Source organism: Chamaea fasciata, unplaced genomic scaffold (genome assembly GCF_029207755.1).
Source record: "Chamaea fasciata isolate MVZ Bird 193981 ecotype frontalis unplaced genomic scaffold, bChaFas1.0.hap1 SCAF_42, whole genome shotgun sequence".
Classification (NCBI taxonomy): Eukaryota; Metazoa; Chordata; class Aves; order Passeriformes; family Sylviidae; genus Chamaea; species Chamaea fasciata.
The window spans coordinates 1,613,854-1,630,596 of NW_027094127.1; the positions used below are offsets into that span (position 1 = coordinate 1,613,854).

At 50.4% G+C, this 16,743-nt stretch overlaps 1 protein-coding gene across 1 annotated transcript; it reads left to right on the plus strand.

Moving 5' to 3' along the window:
* The first annotated feature begins 311 nt into the window (after positions 1-311).
* On the plus strand, positions 312-11,266 carry LOC136303908 (serine/threonine-protein kinase PAK 3-like). Its single transcript, XM_066207607.1, has 10 exons — positions 312-390; positions 773-810; positions 1,255-1,377; positions 1,954-2,295; positions 5,259-5,371; positions 6,010-6,127; positions 6,971-7,070; positions 7,517-7,713; positions 9,677-9,814; positions 11,183-11,266. Exons 1-10 carry the CDS (start codon positions 312-314, stop codon positions 11,264-11,266), a joined length of 1,332 nt encoding a protein of 443 aa, XP_066063704.1.
* Positions 11,267-16,743: the final 5,477 nt, after the last annotated feature.

A 16,743-nucleotide genomic window follows, 5' to 3' on the forward strand; every position in this document is an offset into this window, starting at 1 on the left:
AGGAGGGAAAGAGGTGAAAATGCAGCCTAGGCCTACACAGACATCAGTCTCTCCGTCGGTATCAATTCACAGACCATCACAGAGCGTTTGCTTTGTGATGTCAGGGCACGGTTGCCACGTGGTCGTGGTGACATCTGAGGTTGTCTTGGTGCACGGAAGGCCTCAGGGGTGTCAGAGCAGCTCTTGAGCTTGCTCAGCACAGGAGCTTTTGTCCTGCGCTTGAGTCTTTTGTCAGTGGGCAGCTGAACACGGAGAGTAGCCTTGCTGTTCTTTAGTGTTAGAGTTTGCAAACTTGCACAGCAGCTGCCACAATGATTGGGCAGCTTGCAGCTGTAGTTTTCTCTGTTTATGGAGTCGGATATTCCTGCTATTTCCTGACACAGCTGGCAGGTAAGTAGAGGTTTCCCCTGGGTGTCACCTAACCTGGCTTTTGTATGTCTTCCTGCTCTTTCTTAGTGACTGAGTTTATTTGGAAACAGAAAGGCCATTTGGATGCCGCTTGGGTGAAGCGCTGTCAACACGTTCAGCTCAAAAGGGGGTGTCTGTAGCCAGGGCTGTGCGGGCAGCATTTGCAAGGGAGCCTGCAGGGGTTGTGTTCCCTCCATGAGAGAGTGTGTGGCAGCAGAGTCTGTCATTTCCTCCCTTTGCTGGGTCAAGCGGGACAACTTTGAAAATGTGGACTGGGAGGCCTTCTTGGAAGGTGCTGTAAAAATGCTCTGGTTGTCTCCAGCGTTGTCAAAAAATCTGGTTTATTTTCCCTTGCCCACTGCAGGTCACCTGAGCCGAGTGTTCAGAGGTTCTGATCCTGAGGTGAGTAAGAAAGGAACATTTGATGTTCCTGGCGTTTAAGAATTGTGCAGCAAGCTGTCAGCTTGGCCTGTGGCAGTAGAGTGCAGAGGACCAGATGAGCAGGCTGCAAGAAAATCCATTTCCATGTCTGCAGCAGCAAGAGCAAAGGCGTCACTGGCTATTTCCTAATTTTCCATTTCCTCATTTTCCATTGCAGAGCTTTAAAAGAGCTAAAAGCCCAGTTTTGCAGGGAGAAAGTTGCCCCCACATAGTAGCCAAGGGGGGAAAATCTAATTCAGAGCAATTGGCAGCACAGTTGAATCAGCCTATTTGAATTTAGTCTGAGTGACTTAGAATCCCATTGCTCTTAAGGTCGATGATTTGTGCTTAGTACAGGCGGTTTGAGGGCTGAAGAGAAGGAAGCTTATAAATGAGCCTGTATCTCACCGTCCTCTCTGTCCACAGATCACAGAAGCAAGAGCAGACTCTCCTCTGGCTCCCTCTGCTCCTGCAGAAGAGGCCAACGAGGAGCCAAATGACCACAGGCCTCCAGCAGCGGTCACACCACAGCTGGAACTTTCCCAGACAGTAAGTGCCACTTCTGGAGGGTGCTGTCTTTAGTGCAAGGCAGAGGTGCAAGTTTCTGCCCAGCCAGCTCTCGCTGCTGCTGGCTGAGGATGCTGAGTGCTGCAGTGCTGCCAGGACCTAGGGTCTCCCCCCAGCCAGTGACAGCTGGGCAATGGGCTTTGATCTGCCACGTTGAGTCACCAAAGGGCTGGTGCTCCGCGTGAGCATCTGGCTCAGCGAAGCTCTATGCCTTGGCTTCTGCAGAGCTATAGCCCAAGGGCGCACGGGCTCCTTCTGGAAGTCAAGAGATTTTGTTTGTTTGTTTTCCTACTTGGGACACCTGTGTTTGGCTTCTGGAAAGTTTCTGTAGTTTTCTCGAGTCGTTCATCACTTCTACAGAGTCTTTTGGGCACTCCAGTTGTGCCCAGCCTTGTCACGTGCAGAGATCGGCACTGGGAAAGGAGGTTGGCAGTGGAAGCAGAGGTGGGCAGGGACACAGAAAGAAGTGGCTGAGCGAATGTGATTTTGAGGCTGAAAGAGGAAAAAGCTGAGCCTGATGGCAGCTCCCTGTCACTTGCTCTGCGTTTGTGTGTGCAGAATCTCAAGGCAGAGCCACAAGCAGAGCTGCCTGAAGCTCAGAGTGACATCAAGGCAGTGAAGAGGAGGAACACAGAAGACATGATGGAGATTCATCCTCAAGAGGAGATGCATCTCCATCAGCAGAGGGGACATCAACAAGCTCAGGTGAGTGAGAGAGGTGAAGCTACTCCAATGAGGAAACATCCTCTCTCACTTTATTTTCAGAATGACAAGGAACAGCTGCAAGCAGGGCTGCAGGAAATGGAGGCTAGGGTCAAGGCAAAAGAGAAGAGGATGGAGCAAGAAATGAAAACAATGAGAGACATACTCAATGCCCTCCGTCAAAATCTTCAAAAGCAAGTGAGTGAAACAGCAATAACTGCCACAGTCACCAAGCTGGTGCTTTCTGCCCTTCTTGCCTTTCCACTGCAGAGCAGCAGGCAAATGGGGTGATGCCTCTGAGGGCCATCCTGCTGTAGTGTCTGTGGCAGCCATTCTAAAGGACATTTCCTGGTATCTTGAATCTCGACTGCTGCCCTGGACAATGGAAGTAGTCCTTTGGCCTTTTGGCCAGCAGTCATCCAAACTGACTCCTGCTGGCCTCTTCTCGCTCTCCTCGTTTCTTGTGGTGTTTTAACAGTGGAACGTGGATCCCAAGATGGAGGATGGAAACAAGCTGTCTGTAGCCCTTGTAAATCTCTTCTTTCCCTTTGCTCACAGCTGATGACTCTTGGCTAACAGGGACAAGCTGTAGCCTCTGACTGCTTTGTTCTCTTTGACTCGAGGTGGAAGTGTTGACATCTGGCCAGGCAGCCTGCAAAGGCCTCCTGCAAATGGCTGAGAAGGAGGAGCCCCAGGATTGGTGTGAGCCACAGGAACTGCCTCCACCAGAAGTGCTGCCGGTTGAGAATGACCTGAACGTGGTGGAGGACAAGAGCACTCCGTGGGGGGAGGTAGAACATTTGAACCGGGAGCTGCAAGTGTGTCTGCAGCCCTTGGAGGGGGAAAAGAGGGAGGAAGTGCAATATGGTCCTTGGGAAGAAGTGGAATATGGTCCATGTGGCAGTCGTCCTTCAGAAAATCCCTGGAAATGGAAGATGAATCTGGCCATGAACTCCAGTAAAACCAGCCTTTGGCTTTGGCCCATCCAGTCAAAGAGAAGTGGACGTGCAAAAAATCCATTTTAAGAGCCCTGCGTGTGGCAGGCTGACAGCATCTTCCTAAGGGCTTGCATTTGGGACGGCATCTCAGGGTCATCTCCGCCAGCCACGTTTCTGAACCAAACTCATTTCTTCTCCCAGATCTACACAGGCTCTTGCACTAAACCTGCTGCAGCAGGAGCATTGTGTCAAAGAGCCTTTGCTCCCCAAGCCGAGAAGGTGAGCCCGGGCAGTCGGTTCATCTGCAGCGCTGACACAGCTGCTGCTCAGCAACAGCAGATCGAGGAGGACTCCCTGGAGCTACTGAGTACGTCTTGTGTATTTCTTGTCTGAGGGACGGTGTCTTGTGTGCATGTGGCAGCGTAGCTGGACCAAGTGGTCCTCCTCAGTCTGATATCACAGGGACAGTTAGGATTCTCCATAGGAACTTGTGTAGAAAATCAGTCTCTGCTGGCCATCTGTGCTTCAGAGCTGTCTGTCTGTCTGTCTGTCTGTCTACTTGTTGTTGTTGCTGTTAGCCAGCGGACCACAAAGGGTTCAGAGCCCCACGCAACGGGGCTGCCTTTTTAGGTGTCTCCTGGAAGCTGGGATCTCTGCTTGAAAGTCAGCATCTTGAATTTTGTTTTCCTCAGGGACAGTTGTCAGCACGGAAAATCCCATGACAAAATACATCAAAGTCGAAAATATCGGCAGCGGGTGAGTCCAACCACAAAACCATGGGCCAGGTGTTTTCCTGGTGGAGTATCTATCAGGTCTGAAGTCAGGCCAGCTGCAAACGTGTTCAGACACTGAGGCTAGACTGTCCCATCTCTCAGTACCAGTCAGAATTTGTGAACCTGGCCAGAAGGCGTTATCAAAGACATCTCCACACTGCCAAGGTCTTGCCTGCAGTAGGCAACAGGACCTGGTAGATCTCCTGGTCTCTCAAGTGTGGGACAGCTGTGTGCTAATTTCCTTTGCATTTTTGTATATCTCTAATCAGCTGGCCACACTAACAGAGGGAGAAGAATCTTGCTTGCCTGAAAGAGGAAGCCTAGCCCCTATCATAGCTCTCTTTGCAAGAGTTTGCTGTAGGAAATATTCCATGGTCAGGATTAGAACTGCACAGTTTAGAAACTGAAACCCGAGAAGAAAGAAGAAACTCTCTTTCTGAGCTGAGACAGTAAACCCCAATGCTTCAGGCCCAGTGGCCATGCACTTGAGAGCAAAATGCATCATCTGCCTTCTGACAGAGCCCTTCTGCATCCTGCAGGTTCTAGGCATTTCCAGCAGAGATCTCCAGTCTGGGCTGGCTTTCACTCCAAGGTCTAAATGGTTTCTCCTTTCTTTGCTGCTCTTTTGTTTCTAGGACTTTTGGAGAGGTTTGTAGAGCACTCGACACTGCCACAGGAGGAGAGGTAAATGTCAACAGCCCCCACAGACTCTGCTGCTCTCGGGGGCTTTTCTCTCTGGTGTCAGCTGTGGCTGCAGCTTTGGCTAGAGCTGTGTTGAAAAGACACAAGAAGCACAGACTTGTGACAGCCTGCCAGTTGCATTTGGGACAGTCTTTGTCCTTCTCAGCTGCCAGAAGGAAGGCAAGGGGGGTAGTGGCTCCTTTCACTGAAGGACTCGCTCACTTGCTGAATTGCTGAAACAAAGGTGGTGCCTCCTCGAGCATCTCCCTGCTCTTTGGGGCTACAGCTTGAGTCCTGAGTTCTCATTTCTGACTGTCAGCAAATACATCTGAATGTCACTGGTAGTTCCCTTAGCCACCTGCAGTGCTGCACTTAGGAAGTGCCCTTAGGGAGAGAGCTGCAAGGCATCCCTAAAAGCCCTAAGCCCTGCCCATAGCCCAAGAGGTAGCCACAGAGTAGTAAGGGGCGGATTACTTCTGAATCCCAGAAAGAGCAGCAAAGAGTGTGCTCAGAGGTCTGTGGGTGATAGCTGAGACACCCTTGTTACCAAGTGGACAAGACAAAATATCAGTGACCACGTGTCCTGTGACTGGCCCCCAAAGGAGCAGAGAAATGGGCTGTTGGAATGTCAGTTGCTAATTACTCCTTGGTCTAATCCCAAGGCACTTTGGCACAGCTTAGCTGTGCCATTCCAAAACCATGCACTGCATGAGCGTTGTGGTCTCCTGCCACCAGCTTGGAAAGTGACTGATTTTCAATGTCATTTTAGGTGGCCATAAAGAAAATCAATCTCCAAGGACTGCGGAAGAAGGAATTAACCTTCTCTGAATTACTGGTCATGAAGATGAATGGGAATCCCAACCTGGTCAACATTTTAGACAGGTGGGTTGTTGTGCTTCTGTCCCATGAATGTTTGGTTACCTCTTGCAGAGACGCAAAGTAAAAACCCGCTTTGGTCACTGGCAGAAAATAGAGCTGTTAATTATTGGTTGATTCTTATTGCTCTGTTCATCTGCCATGGATGGGAAGAGAGTGCATCTTGCCTGCATGAGTCGTGCCTGGCATGTGTAGTTTGAAAAGTGTTCAAAGACCTGGATCAATCGTATCTAAGTAAATCAACAGCCTGCAAGTTCAGTGCTGCCATGTTGTTTTGGGGCTTGATTTTTTTTCAAGTATCTTCTTAGGTGCGGATAAACGAAACAAGGATTTGCCTTGGATTGTGTCTCCTCTTTTCCATGGCTTTGCATGGCAGGAAGACTAGGGGCTTTTTTCCCAGAAACATGCAGCTTGACTGGTCTTTTATTTGGCCTGTTCCTAAACTGCATTTTTCACTTGCTGGCATCTCCTTTTTCACAGCTCTGCCTTTCTCCTTGAGACAGACTGCAAACACTGCACAACCTAGAGGCAATGTCATTCCTTTTATTCTCTCCTTGTCACAGAGGGACCTGGAAACAAGAATCAAGCACGAGACCAAGGTAGCCATGCATGTTTATGTCTATGCCCTTGTTTCCTTCTTTCAGCTACCTTGTCAATGAGCAATTCTGGCTGGTTATGGAGTACGTGGATGGAGGCACGCTGAGTGAAATCATCAGCAAGGTCTGCCTTTCTGAAGACGAGATGGCAGCAATCAGTCGTGAGGTCAGGGATCCCATCTGTACTTCTCAGGCCTTGGGCAGGGTGGTCTGGGAAACTGGGCTCAGAACTGGAGTGATTCCATGTGCCAGCCTTTGTTTCAGTATTGCTGGTGTGCTATGGGCAGGCAAGAGCATCTCAAGACAACTGCCTGCCAGGGCCTCTGCACTCACTGGACTCTGATCCTGTACTCTTATCTCCTGCTGTTGTATTCTCGCTCTGTTTCTTGTATTTGTATCTGCCCTTCTCCGCCTTGCCTCTTTAAATGTTTACCTCAAGCCTGTCTGCACTGCATTCCTTGCCTGTAAAAGCCAAGGTGGTGGCAGCAGGATTTGAAACAAAGTGCAAACAAAAGAGAGAGATTCATTTCTCACAGTCCTAAGCTGAAAAGGACAGCAGTGCAGCCAAAATGCTCTCTGCTCATGGAAGGGAACTGCTGTGATACTTCCAAGTCTGTGCTGAGGCCAGCAATAAAACCTTTGTCATGCAGCCTCCCAGCCAAAAGTGATCCAACTTGACAGCAAAGGGAGGGACATTTTCTTTCTTGGCAACCCTCGTTTGACCTCTGCATGAAGAGAGCACATGCACTGCAGCAGCAGTCATTCTGGCTGCTTTGCAGAAGGCAGTCTACAAAGGCAGTTGCTGCTGCTCTTCCAAAGGCTGGCATGCCTCTCCTTAGAAAGGTGCTGCTCTGCTAGTCTTGGAGCAGCAAGCTCTTCCTCTCGCTGGCACTGTGTTCTGCCATGCCGCCCCATTCCCCTGGAGAGGGAATTTTTAGGCTGTTTCCTTTCTTGTGTGATGAAATCACTTCCCTAAGTTTCGCCCTCCTGTTTCTGTTTTCTCTCTCAGTGCCTGCAAGGATTGTATTTTCTTCACTCGAAGCACGTGATCCACCGAGATGTGAAGAGCCACAACATCCTTCTGGGAAGCGACGGCTCTGTCAAGCTGGGTCAGTGTATTCTTAGTCAGGTGCGGCGTTCCAAGCACGCAGAGCGTGGGGCTGCTTTGAGTGACTGCCAGCTCCCCAAAAATGGTGCTGGTGGGAGTGCAGGGGCTCCTGTTGCAAGCTGAAGGCAAAATTGCAACATGCACAGAGGTGTGACAAGGAACCACAAGCAGTCAAGAGTGGCGTGGGTCTGTGTCCCTTCCAGAGGGAGAGAGCTACAATCTAAAGCTTCAGGGGAATAAAGGACACTGCTGTGAGCAGTGTTTAGAAAGCTGGCATTTTTTTGCAGGTGGCCAATACCACACTTCCTGGGCTTAAGCCCCGAGGAAAGGAAGTGTGGACAGTGCTCCAGGAGATTCAAGAGCACATTCTTAGACTGAGAGCGGGGAATTCTTTTCTTTGGGTTCCTAATTTGAGGTGGTTTTCATTGTGTGTTGTTTTCTCCACAGCTGATTTTGGCCTCTTTGCTCAGCTCCTCCCTGAGCAAAGTAGGCAGAGCTCAGTGGCCAGGACACCTGGGTGGATGGCTCCTGAAGTTATGAAAGACCAACCGTATGGCCCCAAAGCAGACATTTGGTCGCTTGGAATCGTGGGCATTCACATGGTGGAAGGAGAAGTTCCTTCCTGGAATGAAACTCCTGTCTCGGTAAGGTGCAAATGCTCACCGATCCCGCTGTCTTTCTCAGCTGTCCCATGTTGTGTGTGCCATTGGACAAAATCCCATTGCCATCTGCTGGTACCACTTGCAGCTCTTTTTAGAAGGTGGCCTCCTAAAAGTGTCCCCTGCAGCACATCAGCATCTGCTGTAGCTTTGGTTGCATCAGAAGGGAAGTGGAAGGTCAAGCAGTTCAGAAACCTGCCATTTTGCCCTCCAGCCATGCCTGACATTTGCTTTTTGAACCATGTTGGAGCTCTGTCTCTGAAGGAAAGGAATTTTACTGTGGAATGGTTAGATATGTTCTTAGTACCCTTGGAAAGGGAGGTTTAATCTTCGCAGTTTCAATTTTATAGACAAAGTAAGAAAAGAGGAAAAAGCCAAGGAAAACCCCAGAGAAAAAGAAAAAGGAAAAATAGCAAAAGCAAGTGAAAAAGGGAAAGAAAAAAAAAAAGAAAAGCCAAAAGAATAGAGAAAAAGAAAAGCCAAAAGAAAGATCAAAAGAGAAAAGAAACAATCACCAAGTAAATCCCAAAGCAGTCGTGCTTCCTTTTTCCTTTTTTGACCACAGCACAACAATTTTTCTCCATGCTGTAGCATCTTTCCCAAATCCTGTGAGTTATCCAGATTTTCAGCTTTTCAAGACATCTGTCTGGGTGGCCTCTCTAAATTCAGGATGTGTTGCTCCCCAACTGCAGTTAGAATTGTATGCCGGACCCTGAGCTGTTTCTGGGTACTTTAAAAAGTTGATGGGCTTGCAGTCAGGTGCCCGTGGCTGGGATCCAAGGGGTGCGGTTGACGCCGCTGCTGTTCCTTTACCGTGGGAGCAGGGACAGCCCTGGGTTGCACAGTTGTAATGACAGGGAGCACTGCAGCTCCCCACCATGCCCAGTGGCTGAGCTCAGCTGCAGAGGGACACGATCAAAGCCCCTTTGATCTCACCTCTGGCGGTGTGAGAAAAGGAAAGCAAGCTGCCATAAGTATTTGCACTCAAGGGGAGTTTGTTTGCTGGTTTAGGTTTGGAAATTTTTCTCTGGATTGAAGAAGATAATAACAAAGTCTCTTTGGTCACCATCTATTTCAGTGCCAGCAGCACAGAGCTGTTGGTATTGTGATGGGCATTTTTACAGAGACCAGCTCAGAAGCCTCCTGGTGTCATGCGCAGAGCCTGCCGAAACTTGCCGTTCTCTGCCCGGCACTTTCTGCGCTGGGCACACCATGAGTGCATTGACTCGAGTATCCAAATGAGCATTGGCTTATCATAGGGATGGCACTTCTCCTTCCTCTGATTTGACCATGAGAAGGTTTCCTTTTGCCACATAAAGAAGCTGAAACTTGCAGACTGCGGACAGACAGAGCTGTAGGTGTCTCCTCTGTGCCCAAAGAGGCATTTTCATGGCAAAAGATTGGTGCAGGCATCTTTTTGTGTCTGTGTTGAATAGGAGATTCCAAATGTTTGTTTCCTTCCCCGAGGAACGCCTGGTGGATTTCCTTTCATTTCTTCCAATTCCCATTGTTTTCTGGAACAGGACAAAAGGCCTGATGAGTTTTGTTTTATGGCAGCTGTGCGGAAGGGACCAACAAGCAGTGCAGAGGTGCCTTTCATGTAATAATCCTTGGAAATAGTAGGGTTAGTTAGACTAGCAAAGTGCCTCTTCTAAAAAGCCTGTCAGGCTGCTGTGAATCCTCAGAGAAGGAAACATGCTTTTGCTGATGGAGTTCCCACTAACTACGTCAGTCAATGAAATAGCTGCCAAAGCAAGATCTGCTGGATGTTGGAAATCTGTGGCTGCATGGGCATTGGGGTTTTTGTTGGTACAGGAAAGTCAGCTCTGCCTCTCGGCCAGGGCACAAACTGTCGCTGCAGAGTGGAGCTTAAACAATGGGATCTGGGAGGGCAGTTGCAGTTCCAGGGAAAGAAGCAGGTGGAGCCGGGTGTTTCCATTTTCTCCAGCCTCAACTGCTGATAGCCACTGGAGGGAGACCAAGGCTGTGGCAGCCCAACCTGTTCTTGCCGCGCACACGTCACTTCCTGAGCTGCTGCCTGCAGACAGACGAGGCACGGCGCTGGTCTGCCAAGGAGCTGCTGCAGGTAAAATGCCAAGGGGCCGCAGGGGAAACAGTGTCCCAGGGACGGGCTCCTCCTGCACTGAAGTGCAAGGCATCAGATGAGCTCCCCTCCTCCTCACTTCCACACTTGGTGCTTTCAAATGAGAACGCTGAGGAATCCTAGAGTGGCCTGGGCTGGCAGGGACCTGTAAAGTTCATCTGGTCCAAGTGGCCTGCAATGAGCAGGGACATCTTTGAAGAGATCGGGTAGCTCAGAGGCCTGTCCCATCTGACCTTGAATGGTTCCAGGGACAATGCACCTACCAGCTCTCAGGGCAACCTGTGCCAGTGCTGCACCATGCTTTGAGTAAACAGGTTTGTTGTTAGACCTGCTCTGACTCCATCCCCATTTTGTTTAAAAGTATTAGCCCACTTGCTATTGGAAGTGGACCTATGTAAAAAAGTCTTCTATTTTCCCTCAGAAGCCACTTTGAAGTTTTAGAAGGTGGCAATAATGTCTCCCTGGGGTCCATTCTTCTTTCTTCAGGCTGTATAAGTCCAGGTCTCTCAGCCTGTCTTCAGAGGACAGGTGCTCTGTCCTCTGACTGTTTCTGTTGCCCTGTTTTGTAATTTGGTGGGGTGCTCAGTTCTATCTAATGGCAAAAGAGTTGAAGCAGAGCAATGTGGAGAACAGAGGCATGAAATAGTGGTGGAGGAAGCATGGGAAACCAGTCCCAGCCAAGCAGTCAGGCATTTGGCCGTGGGCAGAAGGGGCTGTGGAGGGCTCACTGGGGGCCTCTGAGGGGTTCTGGTTTGTACCCCCCCTCCACTCTTGGATGTTTCTGCCACGCAGACAGGGACAGCTGAGGGTGACTGGTCCCAGCCCCATCTGCTGCCTGGCACAGTCAAGCCGATGGCAACTGCCCCAGGGTTTACTGCCAGCTTGTGTGGCAGAGAGGGAAGTGCAGGATCCAGTGCCGCTCGGCTGTCCCTGCTGGGAAGCAAGGTGCCAGCCAGCACAGGAGGGGCAGGGCATGGAAAGGTAGGCACTGTTCCGTGTCCCTGTGGAAATCAGCACAGTGCCTGTCTTTCAAAGAGAGGGACCTATGTGAGTCATAGAGGTATCCTGGAAAGAGGAAACCCCAGGGAAATTTCTAGAGCAGCGGCAGGGCAAAAGTCCCATCAAGATGAAGACACCAGAATAAACAGATGAGTGGGATTCTGGGCCAGGTTTGCCTATGATGCCAAGGTCCTCATACGAAGCTGTAGGTGCAGATTGTCCCACTGGTCGTGTTTCTGGCTCTTTCTAGAAACCAGAGGGACCCTGATTGAGCCTGTGAAGCACTAAGCTTGGAAAGTCATGGTTCATTGATTTTTGGTTTGTGTTTTTTATTTTCTTTCCTGTGGACAGCATCCGTTTGTAAGATCAGGAAATTCAGCATTCACCCTGACACCGCTGATCATGGCAGTGAAGAAGATAAAGAAGAAGGAGTAGACATGAATGTGACATTCATGTAGTGACTGGTTATCTCAATAACCACCTTAGAGAAGGCTTGTAGAGTAGGATTATAGGTTTGATATTCTATATTATCTATATAGAATAGGGTTATGAGGAAATAAAATTGCTGAAACGTAAGCTCATCTGGAAGATTCCGTTCTTTCTCACCCCGTCAATAAGTGCAGCTTTTCTGTCTGAGTGTTCCGTTGTCTGTTGAAGGTGCAGAGTGACATTGACAGCTTCTTAGGTGTGCCTTGAAAGTGGGGAAGGCTCCGCTTCAGTCATCCTCTCCAGACCACAGTGCCTTTGGAATACGGCCCACTGACCGTATTTTGCACACCTGTGGTACTTCAATTTGAGGCAGAAAGGACAGTGGCATTGGCAGGCAAAACCAAAGGAGGAGTGGGGCAGCCAAAAGATCCTGTGCACATGCAGGTCTTCAGCTGTGACTCAAGAGCGTTTGGGTTCGTGCCATTTGGATTTGTATCCCGAAGTGCAATCTCTTTGGCTGCAGGAGAGTCTTGCTCAAGTGAGAAATCAGCAAGATCAGTGAGAATGCTCTGAGAGGTTTCCTCTGGTGCAGAGCTGTCAGCGTCTGTGAGGTGAGAGCGGACGCAGTCTCGCCCAGGGCGGAGGCCCCTGGCAGAGCCCGGAGCAGCCTGAGCCTGGGCAGAGGCAGGCTGCAAGGAGGCCCTTGTAGCCTGGGAGCAGGCGAATGCTCCGCTCTCAGAGCCCGGCTGGCAGCCGGCCGCTCCCGAGGGGAAGCGTAGCCCAGCTGGGCACAGCACAGACGGGTGGCATCGGCCGTCTGCAGTCTGCACAGGAGCAGAGAAAGGCAAACGGCAGCCGAGGGCTGCAGGCCTGGCTGAGGATTCCCACTCTTGTGCCGGCTGCCCTGGAACTCCTGGCAAAGGGGAGCAGTGTGTGCAGCACTCCGGGCACAGGGGAGGGAGCCGGGCTGCTCTGCAGGCTCCAGCACAGAGTAGTGTCCTCCAGGCACGGCGCTTCTGCCGAGGGAACCGAGGTTGGCGGGCGGCAGGGACAGCTTGCCCCAAGGGCCAAACACACACACCCACTGCAATGGAATGCTGCTTTTTATTGCCTTTCCCAGCCCAGGGTGAACCATGTGCCCTTTCCCTTTGGCTGGGTACTGGGGAACTTTTATTCTCTCCTGACTGCCTACCTTTCTGTCCCCTCCCCTCTTCTACTACTTCCCTTTTGGTCTGGGCTTCAAGCTGGCCCCTCTCCCAGCTCCCAGCAAAAGCCAACAAATTAACTAGAACAAATCCAAGCCATAAATAACAGTACCTAGAACCAACAATTTTCATTCATTTTTGTAATCATCTTCCGGCTGCAGCAAAATATTACCCTGTATCTCACAGAGGGAATCGGGGATGAGCCTGTGGCTTGCGCTTGAGCAGGGAACTGATTTGGATGGGAGCAGAAGGCTTTCAGTAGGTGACTGGTGTTTTCTTGATTAATTTCTGAAGGAAAGACACAACGTGGCTTCAGTCAGCAAACACCTTTTCAAGGTGCAGTGACAAAATGCTTGGGAGCAATTCCCAGAGAAGGAAGGTGCTGAGAAAATCTTGAACTGAAAGAAATCATGAATTCCCTTAGCATTAACAGAGAGAGTTGAGCTGTCTATTTCCTCCAGTGCACTGATTAATGTGTGCAAGTGGCTACCTTAGCCTTGAGAATGGAGTGGTCCTCCTAAGAAGGTAGCGGGAATGCATTCAAGGGGAAGCAAGTGGTTCTAGGAGGCTCTTGAGCATCAGAGGAGAATTTGAGGAATGGGATGTTCCCCGAATGACCACCAGAGATCCTTAAGAGAGCCCTACTCTCTCGTTCTTCACTTCTGAGACGTGATTTAAATTTGTCCAATAATTTGAGGGAATATTTAGCCTGTGAGTTTCTGCAAAGTAATGAGTAGGTCTTATTTCCATGGTTACAAATCAGTAGGTGAGATTTCTGAGTGAGCACATGTTAGAGAAGTGATTCCCCACACAGGCAGCACTGAAATAAAGTCATGCCTCCTTTCTCACACTGAGCTGGCACCGGGGACCGGGCCCTGCTTGGGAACTTCCATTTTAGTCCCTTCTATTGAAAGGTGAGAATGAAACTTCTTCCAGCCGTTTCCCTCTGGTTTCCATTCTTGGGGGCCAAAGCTCTGTGCTGCAGGTGGCCCGGGTGTGTGCAGAGCAATGCAGCCTCCACAAAGCCCTTGGTTTCCCCACAAGCCATCATGATTTCTTGCCAGGTGTGCCCAGCTGTGGCAGGAGAAAGAGCCCGCAGCGCAGTGGGCACCGTGCCCTGCCCAGCCGGGGCACTCTGGCACAGAGCAGCAGCAGTGCCGGCACCTTTCAAACCACTCCTGCCTTGGCTTCGCCTGGGACACAGAAGCCTCTGGAAAGCAGCACCACATGTCGCGTTCCCGGCTTGGAGCAGCTGCTGCTGGTGGGGGGCAGACCTGGCCCCTTGTATCGCTTCCAAGTGGGAATCCAGGTGGAGACAGAGACATACATACAGAGAAAGCCCGGGCTTGTCCAAGAAGTGGGCAAATGTATGGGAGAATGTGTTAGGAATCATTTCAACTGTTGTGCCAACACTGCCTGCTCTCCTTTTCTCTCTTCACATTTCCTCTTCTTTTCCATCTCACATTTCCCCCCCTTCCCACTCACAATTCTCACAGTTTTCCTGTCGTGTTTCCCTCCCAGTTTTCTCATTTCCCCCACCCTGTTCAGCTCACTTTCCTCCTGCTTTATCTCTCATCTTTTCCCACCTTCCCACTCTTGCCTGGTTTTTTCTTCCCTCATGCTTCTCACCGTTTTTCCCTCACTTACCCTGCCCTTTTCTCCCCTCACGTTTCTCTTCTTTTCTCCGTCATATTTCTCAGTATTTTCTCTTCTCGTTTCTCACTTTCACCCTCCGGTTTCTCGCCCTTTTCCTCTCACATTTCTCACACTTTTCCCCTCACGTTTAGCATTCTTTCCCCGTCACGTTCCTTTTACTTCTCCTCTTGCATTTTGTGCCCTTTATTCACTCCTGTTTTCTGCCACTTTTCCCATCAAACTTCCCACCTTTCTTTCCCCTCATGTTTTCTGCCTTTTTCTGCCCTCTGGTTTCTCACTCTTTTCCCCGCAGGATTCTCACCATGTTCCCCTCACGTTTTCTGCCCCTTTCTCTCTCTTTGCCAGTCAAGTTTCTCCCTCTTTTCCCCCCACATTTCCTTCCATGTTTTCCCCCGAGAGTTCTCACGCTTTTCCCCTCATGTTTTTAGAATTTTCCCATTGTATTTCCTGCCTTTTCCTCCTCTCACCTTCCTCTCCTGTTTTCGCTCACATTTTTCACCATTTCCCACTCAGGTTTCCTTCCCTTTTCTTCCCTCACACTTCCCTCCTTTTTTCATTCACATTTCTCACACTTGTCACCTCACGTTTGCTGCCTTTTTTTCCCCTCACATTTCTTAAGCCACTGCTTCCTGTCAGTGACTGTTCCTCTTCAGAAGCTGAGGGGCTTCTCTTCTTTCCTCCTGTCATCCCCTACTCCAAATAATGGGCGCCAGAGCAGCGCTCCAAGAAGCCCCTGCCTGTGCGTCTGCTGAACAGAATGTCGCTGCTCAGCTTGAAGAATCCCATTAAGAACAACCTCAGCTGCACTGCACTTCCTGCTGCAGTTTTGATTAGTGTTTCAATTCTATAGGGTCTTCACAGTGTTCTAAATAAAGAGGTACCCCGAGGGATACACATGGCAGGTGAGCAGCCACTGCACCATCCGCCCCAAGCGGATCCCATCTCCGTTTTCATCACCTCACAGTCACTGTGACTCCTGCCTGGACGAAACCACTTGTGATGCTTCTTGATGCTAAACCAAGTCCATCTGCACAGGAAATGCTTTTGGCCCTCTCCTGGAAAAAAAAGAAAAGTTTTTATTTGAAAACATTCAAACCCCGGAGTTTCTTCCTCTGTTCACCTATTTGAATTGCCTCGACATCCAAATACTGCCAGCCGCCGTTCCAAACTGGCTGGTCTGTGTTGGTGTGCGCAGAGCAGAGGTGCCACGCCGTCTCCGTTTCCCGGGTGTCTGTTAATGTCCGTTTCAGCAGACGGCTGAGGGCTCGGCCTGCCCCAGCCGCCATCTTGTGCGTGGCTGCCTCTGCTCTCTGGCCTCCATCTTGGGCGTGGCTGCTCCAGCCCCGGCCGCCATGTTGTTCTTGGCTGCCTCAGCCCTGGCTGCCATCTTGTGCATCCACCTAGTCCAACTCTGAAACAAACGTGTCGCTGTTTTGCCAGCAGTCAGCACCAGAGACGCCAACACCAGCGTAAGGAGTAAGCGGCTTTTACTGGAGTGCAAAGCAGCAAAGGAGTACCAGAGGATAAGCTAAGCAATGCACCTGATTATTACAGCAGAAGACTGCCCGTAGGGATTAAGAAAGGTACATCGACAGTTACCCATATGCTTTGCCATCCTCCTGACACACTCGTCAGCTGGCGAGCCCCTGTCACACCAAAGGATTGGAAATGCACTCCCCGTAGCCAGGGATTCCTATGCAGCTGGCCCACCCACAGGCCAGGCCGCAGACTTTGCTGTTAGAGACCCCAGATTTTATTCTGTTGAATAAACAAGCTACCAAAACTTTTAGTGCAGGAACATCTGATTTCATCCTTCTCTTGGCCCGGGCTCAGAGAGGAACCAAGGCAGTTTGCTTTGACCATATATCTTCAAACAAGACCACACAGATCTGATTCTGTGGCCTTGTCTGGCTTCTAAGTGCGGAAAGGTAAATACCTGTTGCACTACCAACCGGATTCATCTATCATCCCGGTAACGGTCCTGCCTGTTTTGTTTATGAGCCAATATAAATACAATGTTTGGTTGGAAGGGTCGTCCGGAGGTTAGCTTTGGCTTAGGGCCTGTTGTTGAGTTTTTAGTACTTCACCAGAATTGTCTTTTTACAGGCAGTGGTGCTGTCCCCTCGGCTGCAATGGCATCTTCAGCTGGTCCCACAGGGATTGCCAACACTCTGGTTGTGCTGCACTCCTTGTGAGCGGAGTCGTCAGTCTCTTGGGTGAGCAGATTCTCTGTCACGGAGTCCAAAATTCTGCTCTGGGATTTACCAAGGTAAAAAGAGGAAAGCGCTTCTGCAGTTCTGACATGGAAATTGTCCTGCTGCGTGGGCTTTGCTGTGAGTCTGAAACACAGCAGCTCTCTGGCCTTTCGGTGCTGTTGGCTGAGCTAGCTGCTGCCTACTCAAGGCTCAGGTAGGCACCTGAGCTGCCTCGCCGCACTGCAAAATCCATCTCAGTGCTCATGGCACGCCCAGATGCCTCATCTCAGTGGAAGTCCCACCGGCAGTGTCAGAGCAGCGGCTCCTCGGCATTGGTGCTGCCTGTGCTCTCTGCCCTGGCCCTGGCCCTGGCCGTGGCAGTGCTGGCCCTACTGCCATGCATGCACAGGGAATGGGAACTGCTGCC